An 8,660-nucleotide genomic window follows, 5' to 3' on the forward strand; every position below is an offset into this window, starting at 1 on the left:
ACAGTCCCAGGGCACGTACGCATGTACGCATGTGCAGAGGGAACAGGAGTCCTGCCGAGCGGATGGTGCCGTGTGGGCCCCTCCGCCCGTTAGCACGCGTTCACACCATCACATATACAAGGCGGTGCTGGGAAGACAGGCAGACCGAGACAGAGGTGCACACAGGCTCCTGGGTCCACCCTGGGGCAGCTGGAGGTGGATGTAAACCCAGGGCCTGGCAAGGAGCCCTCAGTCTGTGTCACCCAGGCAAAACTCCCAGCTCAGGGATCTGCCCACCCTGCTCCCCCTCCACCCGCTGCAGGGAAGACACGAGGCAGGCACACAGAGGTTTATTTCAAAAAAATAATTTATAAAAGGCCATTTGCTTCTGTGTTTTGGCAGGCTTCCAGCCTCTCGGCTAGCAAAGGAGCCAGCACTCCTTCCACCGAGGTGCTGGGACAAGCGACAGAGGGGAGGCGGGAGGCCTGGGGAAATGGCGTTCAGAGGCCCAAGACCTCTCTTGGTGTAGGGAAGTGGGGAGATTTAGGACACCCCTACAGCCAGGTCCAACCAAAGCCCTGGAACAAGGACTGAGTGCCAAGGCCCAGGAGGCCAAGCAGAGCCGTAACAAACCGTTAGACCACTGGGGCCATGGCTCTAAGGCAAGGGCAGGGCCTTGAGACTGGGGTTGAACTCTGGCTTGAGACCTAGACGCCAGAGCAGGACCCCAGGGCCAAGGACAGACTTCCCCAAAGCAGAAGCAAAGATCTGGGACAGTACCCTTAGGTCAGGGCCTGGGACTGCCAAGGTCAAGCACCACCAGGTTGCGGCTCAGCCAGGAGGCCCACAGCTGCTGGCCAGCCTGCCTGTACAACCTTGTGCCCCTGCTCACGTCTGCACGCCGGGGAAGGAGAAGGAGCTGGGCCCCAGCGGCAGGGGGTCGTGGCTGAAGACAGAGTCGCTGGAAGAGCAGGTGCTGCTGGCGTCCCCGCCAGCAGGGGCGTAGGGTCCAAAGGTTAGGCGGAGGTCGAGGTACTACGAGGAACAGTGCTGGTCAGCCCTGGGGGTCAGGTGGGATGAGGCCCAGAGGGCAGTGGGCACAGGGGGGTGATGGGACAATAGGGGTGTAGTACCTCCTCAGAGACAGCCAGCAGGACCTTGTCCAGGGCCTCCACCAGCTGCTTGAAAGTGGGCCTCTGAGAGGGTGCGGCGTGCCAGCACTCACGCATCAGCCCGTACCTGGGAGAGGTGCGGGGGAGGGTCAGAAGGCACCTCAGGCCTGGGTGAGGGGAGGACCTCGTGGCCCTGGGTGGGGGGGTGTGATGCAGGGCTAGGGTCTGCTGCGGGGTAAGTGAGGCCATTCGGCGGAAGGCTGCCAGGCCAGGCCCTCCCTGCTGGGCTGGCACCTTCTCTCAGGTGGTGGCAGCGTTAGTGCTGACCATTCTCTATGGCCAGACCCTGAGGTCACGGTCAGGGTGGAGGGTGAGGACTGCAAAGTGCGGGAGAGCGGGGTGCGCCTCACAGCTCTGGAGGGCAGTGTGGGGGCCGGTCCATCCGATGCCCCTCTCGAAGCAGCGAGAACAGCTCCTCCACCGGGATACCAGGATACGGGGAGCCCCCGAGAGTAAAGATCTCCCACAGCAGGATCCCAAACGACCACCTGGAGGCAGAACCTGGGCTCAGCAGGGCACAGGATGGGGGACCCCACAGCTATGATCCACCATGGGGGCTGGGGTCAGGGCTTCTTTTAGAGTCGGGTGCCATTCAGGTCCCAGGGCTGTGTGACCCCAGGCCAGTGCTTCGCCCTTTCTGTGCGGTAGGACAACGATCGCCTGCAGCCACCCCAGGCCCCAGCTTCTAGGACTCACACGTCACTCTGGTGTGTGTAGACTCTGTCAAACAAGGCCTCAGGTGCCATCCACTTGACAGGCAGGCGGCCCTGGAGGGCAGAAGAGGGCACATTGCCGCCAAGTCCCACAGGTCCTGGTGCCCTGCCCCTATCGAGCTCCGCCCGGCCTCCCTTACGTTGCTAGTTTTCTTATAGTAGTCAATGTGGTGGATGCCGCGGGCCAGCCCAAAGTCAGCAATCTTCATCACATTGTCCTCGGTCACCAGCACGTTGCGGGCAGCCAGGTCCCGATGGATACACTGGGAGCAGAGCAGAGGACTTAGGTTTATGAGGACACATGGCTGGGAGCGAGCACACAGGACCTCACAGGAACCCCGGGGGTAGGGATCACCCACCCATTTTACAGATGAGGACGTCAAGATTCAGAGAGGGGAAACCTAAGCCACCTAGCTTCAGGGCTCATGCCCTCTCCCTGGCGTCGCCACTTCCTGCCTGTGGGGTAGGGACTACGTGAGGAAGGAATGGGGACATCCAACTGCGTGTGGATGAGGGGGTACAGAAGGACTCAGGGACACTTAGGGAAATGAAAAAGGGGAGCGAGGGAGAAGCTGGGGACATTTAACGCAGGGCGTGACAGTGTGGGATGGGGCAGTTGGAGTGGTCCAGAGTGCCGCCCGCTGCCCGTACCTTCCTCGACTCCAGGTACTGCATGCCCCGGGCCACCTGGTAGGCGCAGGAGACCAGGGCAGGGAAGGAGAGCGGCCCCTCGCTGCTCCGAGGCCCGTCAGGGCTGAGGTCGGGGCCTGGGGGGCGGCGGGCCCGCAGGAACTCCCGCAGGTTTCCCTTGGCGGCACACTCCACAATCACATACAGGGGTCCTACAGGGGCGCGCGGGGACATGGAAGTGACTGAGGCCTTGGCTCCGCATCCCCACCATCCCCACCCCTAGCCCCGCCCCGCCCCACCTTCCTGGGTGCAGACACCCAGCAGGTTGATAATGTTCTTGTGCCGGCCAATCAGCTTCATCACCTCCATCTCGGAGACCAGGTCTGCCAGGTCCTTGTCAGAGGCATTGTCTGTAAGGATGACAGCCAGGGTGACTACGCAAGTGAGGCTTTGGGGTGGGGCAGGACACGGAGTCCTGGACTCAGAGTCAGGAAAGCCTAGGCCTGAGTCCCTGCTAGGCTGTGTGGCCTTGAAACAGTCTCTTAACCTCTCTGGACCTCAGGATCATCTTGTATGAAATGGGACAATGGATTGTGCCCTACTCTCACAGCAGTTGCAAGGATGCAACAAGATCAAGGATCTAAAGTTGGTAGGCCTGCCAGTGGGACTAGGAAATAGGAGAGAGGGGGAAGAACTCTGAACAGGAAGGAAGCTCTGTCTGAAGGGCTTGGCATTAGTCCCTGAATGGGGTGAGAGCTCCTGGGGGCGGGAAGTGGGCTGGCGCCCTGAGGTCTGTCCGACTAGGGCCTGGCGTCCATCTGGCTTGGGAACTCAGGGAGCTGCCAGTGGGGCGCAGTGAGGGGAGGAAGGAAGAAGCTGCTCCAGCTTCTGTTGAGAAGGCTAAGGACCAGGGGCTGAGCGCCACCCCCGCCCCGGCCCGGGGCTGACCTGTGGCCCCGGGCCAGCGACATATCCTCCTCACCAGACCTCACAATGCACATTTCTCAATCCCTGCCTCCCAGAGAGTGCCAGGTGGCTCCAGCTGTGCAGCGAAGAGGGGCCAGGAGGAGCAGAACAGCAGCTTGGGCCGCTCTTGCAGAGGAGGGCTGGGGAACAGCAGTAAGAGGCCCCGATGCTGGGTCCCAGGTGTGTCCTGAGCCTCTTGGGGCTGCACCTGGGCTGTTCTCCAAGAGAGTGGTGAACACAGGGGGACAGGCCTGGGAAGGGCCCGGGGGAGGCTTAGGGTGCGATCTGGGGGAGATTCATGGGGGGATGAGGTGGAGGCCTTCAAGGCTGACAAGGTTATTTGAGGCCAAGGCTGACGTGGGGTCACTATAAACCCTTGTAGTCACCATCGTCCCAACGGGTAAGACTTTTGACACCAGGCACTTTCCACAAACCTCGGGCTGGGAGGCAGGGACTATTATTTACCCCACGTGACATGTGAGGAAACCGAAGCTCAGAAAAGACTTGCCAGGGTTGGGAGCAGAGTTGGGCCCCAGGCTCAAGGGTGGGATCAGGCAGCCTCTTGGCCCTCTGTGCTCACCCACTAGCCCCGTGAGCCCTGTCTATTACTCCCCAGGCCACCGGATGTCCCCCAGGCTGCCACACTCACCCTTAAGCATCTTGACGGCCACAGTGCTGGCTTGGTCAGGCCGGGTGGGGTCCATGCCAAAGGCCTCTGCACACACCACCTGCCCAAAGCAGCCCTCGCCCAGGGGCTTTCCCAGCACCAGCCTGGAGATGAGAGACGAGGCCTCGGCCATTTGGGCATCATTCTTGCCCAGAGTCTGACCGCTACCCTCACTCGCCACGGCATACCTGTCCCGGGGGAACTCCCACAGCGGGTCGAGAGGTAGGTCTAGATTCACGAGGCCAGCGAGCAAGGGGGGGCCGCTGGAGGAAAGACGGACACCCCGCACCAGGGATGAGCTTGACTTGGCGGAGGAGCCTGACTCCAGGGAGAACTGCAAAGGGAGAGACTTGGTCAGTCTGCTGAAGCTGAGCTGGGGCGGAAAAGCAGGCCCAGAGCCTCGCTACGGGGACACAGAGGTGGGGGACAGCGTGGTTGGTACCTGTCGGGCCAGAGGGAAGCGGGACAATTTCTGCACGGTGGCAGGCTGCCGGGGGTGCCGGCCGAGGAGCACCTGCCTGCGGTACAGCCCGGCCAGCAGCAGAAGCACGATCAAAGCCAGAGAGCCTGATGCATACAGGATGATGTCCGTGTACCTGGCCTCGGGCGCCGTCGCCCTCCATGTGAGATCCTCCTCTGCCCACAGATGGACACACACAGACAGAAACTGACCAGTCAGTGGTCAGATGGCTGGCCCCACCCCCTCTAACTGAGGCCCTCATACCTCCCAACACACACAGGGACACATATGAAGGAAACTGCATTTAACCCCCTCCCGCATACCCACACCCCAGAGGGTCGCACGGCCAGTCACACGTGGACGTGCGTAGAGGGATTGCTACCAGCAGAATCAAACACACAAATCCACACACGGCATCCCAAATCCAGACCCCACAGGCCAAGGAAGACTATCTACCTTACAGGTCACAGCCCACTGCGGAACCACAGCAGAATCCCGCAGCCTCTCCTGGCCCCCTCAGGAGCTCACCTGGCAGCACCGTGAGCCAGGCCGACTGGTAGGAAAGGCCGATGGAGTTGCCCGCCAGGCAGGTGTACTCGCCTGCATCCTCAGCAGACACATTCCGAAGGTACAGGACCTCCACCTCTGAGCTATTGATGTCTGCTGTCTGGGGATGGGGGACACATTCAGGGGTCCCAGCAGGGCTGGGGACCCCCCCCCACCCCCTGTGGGAGGGCGGTAGAGTCAGGTGCCGGCAGGGACTGGACCTTCAGGACTTGCACGTAGGGGAAGCCATCGGCCCCGAAGCTGCTGCCGTTGATGACGATGTGCTTCAGCCACTGGATGTGGGGCTGGGCGTCACTGTACACCTTGCAGAGCAGCTCCACGTCGCTGCCCACCACGGCTGTGGTGTTGGCTGGGAGCCCTGCCTGCAGGATGGGCCGGTGCGGGGACCGCTCTGGGGGCGGGGCCAGGCCCGGCCATCAGCCCTGACCCGTGGCGCCCCCAGAAGCACCCTAAGAAGTACCCTGGTCACCGGCCTCCAGCCTCCCACCAGCTCAAGGGAGGGACCTTCCTGATACTCAGCTCAGACCTTGCTCATCCCCTTCTTACACCGTTTAAACCCTCCATGGCTCCCCACTGCCTTTGTGGTCAAGGACAGCTTCTCAGCCTAGCACTCAAAAATGCTCCAGCCTGGCTCTCTGCTTAAATGCCACACCCCAGGCACATACCTCCCCACAAATGCATTGTATTCTCTATACTCAAGGCCTTTCCTCAGCCTGTGTGCTCGGCCTGGATGTCTCCCCCATTTTCCCCTTCTGCGGAGCCCTACTCCTCCAAGCCCACAACACCCCCTGTGCTTCCCTTAGACCCACCTAGACACTTTGAGTAGCTTGAGTGAGTCATCTAAGACTAAGTCCATCTTGCCTGCCAGACTGGGTCCCACCTGAGGGCAGGGGCAGGGCTCCCACCCCCACACTGCCTTGCCCGCCTGCCCGCCCGCTCACCCAGCACGTCCAGCAGGTAGCTGTAGCGGATGCTGCCCAAAGAGTTCTCCACAAGGCAGGTGTATGTGCCCCGGTCCGAGGGCACCACGCTTTCCATCACCAGGCTCCAGTGCTGGTGGCGCAGCTGGGAGGAGGGGAAGTGACAGTGAGGGGCCACCAAACCATGCCCATCCAGGGAAAGAGGGCACAAGGGGGCTGTATCCTGCCCACGAGGGTCTTCTCATGCTCTCTAGGCCCTGGGGAGGCCACGCCAAGGCCAAGAAGGCTCCAAGAAGTACCTGAGCCGTGGGTTCGAGTCTTTAGAGTTTTAGCTCTGCTTCTTCCGAGCTGTGCCACCTTGAACCAGTTTTTGCCCTGAGTCTCAGCTTCCTCTGAGACTACAGCCTGGAACTGACCCTGCAGGGTCTCATCATGAGATTGAGCTGCTAAAACATATCGATATCTGCTGGTCAGCGATCCTTCTCATTTTACACATGGAGTTGCTAAGGTCTAGAGGTTAAGTCGCTTGCCAGAGAGTGGCAGAGTGGGAGCCTGAACCAGAGCCGTCCAAGTCCACAGTCTAGAGCTCCTCTGGGGACCTGCAGCTGCCTCCTCATTAGAGAAAGAACTGTGGGTTTGACTTGAGGGGACCAATGGGGGAAGCCGGAGACTCACCCGAATGCCTCCGATTCGATGCTCCCCGTGGAAGTCCTGCCCGTCCTTGAGCCAGCGGATGGTGGGCGTGGGGTTGCCTGCAGCTGGACAGCGGAACTTGACGGTGTTGCCAGCAGGCACCGCATGCAGTTTCTTCTCCATGCGCTGGGGGTGTGTCCAGTAGGGTGCTGGAGGGCAGGGGACGGGAGAACTCAGTGCCCTCAGGAGGACTGCCTGTTTCCACACGCATCTCTTCTCAGTGACCAGCTGGGAGGCAGGGAAGTGAGTCCTTGAGGAGTCACACTGACCTTGCTGAGGGTAAGTGTGCCTATTGGAGGGACCTCTGTGGGTCTTGGGGTCCTCATCACCATGGCTGGGGGTCAGGGAGTCTATGTCAGGGACAGAGGGAGGCATTTAAGGCCCAAGATAGAGCGTCTCTCTCCCCGGGCACTCCTCAGCCCCTGCGGGACCCTCTTACCGTCCACGACCAAGGTGAGGTTGTGCAGGACAAGCGTGGAGCCTCGTGCCAGGCAGAGGTAGCGGCCAGAATCCTCGGGTAGGAAGCCGGCAATCTCCAAGCGGCCCCTCCAGCCTCGTACCCGGCCGGCAGGTGCCAGGCGACTGCCCTCCTTGTACCAGTGGCCACTGCGCTCAGCCCTCCCACAGCACACCCGCACAGGCTGCCCAAGGGCCACGGTCAGCTCCTGCTCTGTGGGTGCTTCCGGGCTGGGGGCCAGGCAGGGCTCTGTGGGCCGAGGGCAGAGGTCAGTGAGCCCTGCAGCCCCGGCTGAGTCAGCCCCCTGCGCACAGAGAACGTGCTGGACACACAGGGCACGCGCACGCCTCGACACATGCTGGACACCCGCTGCTCCTCCGCACACACACAACCACATGCTACAGACGCCACGTGCAGGCCAAATGCCACGCCTCTGGGGCGCATCACACACACGGGGAGTAGCACACATGCTGGGCGGGACATTCCACTCACACGCTCACGCACACACGGCACATGCTCTAGGGGCCACATGCTATATACGTGCCACACAGAGGGCACACGCCACACTTCAGGGGCACATCACACTCACAGTGTGTACACCACCCATGCTGCACCTCCCAAGCCGCACGCCCGGTGCACAGAACACACACACACACACACAAACACACCTACGCGCGCGCACACAGCCAAGGGGCTCACCACCAGCTCTGCAGCCCAGCTCAGGGCCCTGCACCCTGCAAGGCCAGTCTCTCTTGAAGACACAGAGATAGGTGGACGCTTGCTGGGAGCCAGACATTGGGTCTCAATGGTTGGGTCCTGCCCTGCTGCCCCCTCCTCAGAGCCTGGGCCAGGATCCTCTCCAGCCTTGCTCAGCCAGCAGCCCTCTCCCGAGGCCCACTCTTCTCACCCCTGCCACCCTCTCCCATCTTAGAGGCCATACCCAGCTCCGTTTCCTCTGAGGCCTCAAGGGACAAAGCGGGAGCCTCGGGCGCCCCCAGCAGGACCCCCAACAGGGCCAACAGCAGCTGCATCTCCTTCCTGCTGCTCACAGGGACCCAGGCTGGGCCTCCCACCAGCTGCCTTCCTGAAACAGAGAGGGTGAAGAACTCCTGCTAGATGTGCACCTTTGTGGGTGCTTTGCCCCTATTTTGCAGTTGAGGAAACTGAGACAGGACATGACAGCCGACTTCACATGCCCCCGCCAGGCAGCGTCAAGGCAGAGACTAGAACCAGCTCTGCTGTTGTCAGAGCCCAAGGCCTCCCCACAGTAGGTTGTGCGGGGCAGGGGTGGTAGGGGTGGGGTGGTAGCTGGGCTTCCTGCTCTCCTTGGGTCCTGCTGAGACCCTGGCACAAGTTCACAGAAAGGGCAATTTTGGGATTCTTTCCTTGGAGGGAAGCAGAGATTGGAGACACATCTTCTGCTCTCTCAGCACACA

The 8,660-nt window shown here is 61.4% G+C and overlaps 1 protein-coding gene across 2 annotated transcripts; it reads right to left on the minus strand.

Annotated features, from left to right (window-relative positions):
* Positions 1-333: 333 nt before the first annotated feature.
* FGFR4 (fibroblast growth factor receptor 4) lies at positions 334-8,302 on the minus strand. Of its 2 annotated transcripts, none has more exons than XM_057728298.1 (17): positions 8,165-8,302; positions 7,207-7,473; positions 7,037-7,117; positions 6,750-6,916; positions 6,096-6,219; positions 5,355-5,545; positions 5,116-5,254; positions 4,570-4,763; positions 4,316-4,461; positions 4,110-4,231; positions 2,794-2,904; positions 2,516-2,706; positions 2,005-2,127; positions 1,848-1,918; positions 1,502-1,639; positions 1,113-1,218; positions 334-1,014 (listed from the first exon to the last, which is right to left on the minus strand). In XM_057728298.1, the coding sequence occupies exons 1-17, from the start codon at positions 8,253-8,255 to the stop codon at positions 868-870; spliced, it is 2,409 nt and encodes an 802-aa protein (XP_057584281.1). In that variant the 5' UTR covers positions 8,256-8,302; the 3' UTR covers positions 334-867. The 2 variants fall into 2 exon arrangements, with proteins under 2 accessions (XP_057584281.1, XP_057584289.1); XM_057728306.1 differs by having other exon boundaries at positions 336-1,014; positions 4,366-4,461; positions 4,724-4,763; positions 8,165-8,255.
* Positions 8,303-8,660: the final 358 nt, after the last annotated feature.

The sequence above is a fragment of the Hippopotamus amphibius genome, chromosome 1, assembly GCF_030028045.1.
Source record: "Hippopotamus amphibius kiboko isolate mHipAmp2 chromosome 1, mHipAmp2.hap2, whole genome shotgun sequence".
NCBI lineage: Eukaryota > Metazoa > Chordata > Mammalia > Artiodactyla > Hippopotamidae > Hippopotamus > Hippopotamus amphibius.

Bases quoted from the DNA above. Each gene is read 5' to 3' on its own strand.
- FGFR4 (XM_057728298.1), bottom strand. From the start codon at position 8,255: ATGCAGCTGCTGTTGGCCCTGTTGGGGGTCCTGCTGGGGGCGCCCGAG. The intron at 5,546-6,095 runs GTGAGCGGGCGG...CCCCGCCCCCAG, and splicing joins CTACCTGCTGGACGTGCTGG to AGCGGTCCCCGCACCGGCCC. The intron at 1,015-1,112 runs GTACTACACCCC...TGTTCCTCGTAG, and splicing joins TGCTGGCTGTCTCTGAGGAG to TACCTCGACCTCCGCCTAAC.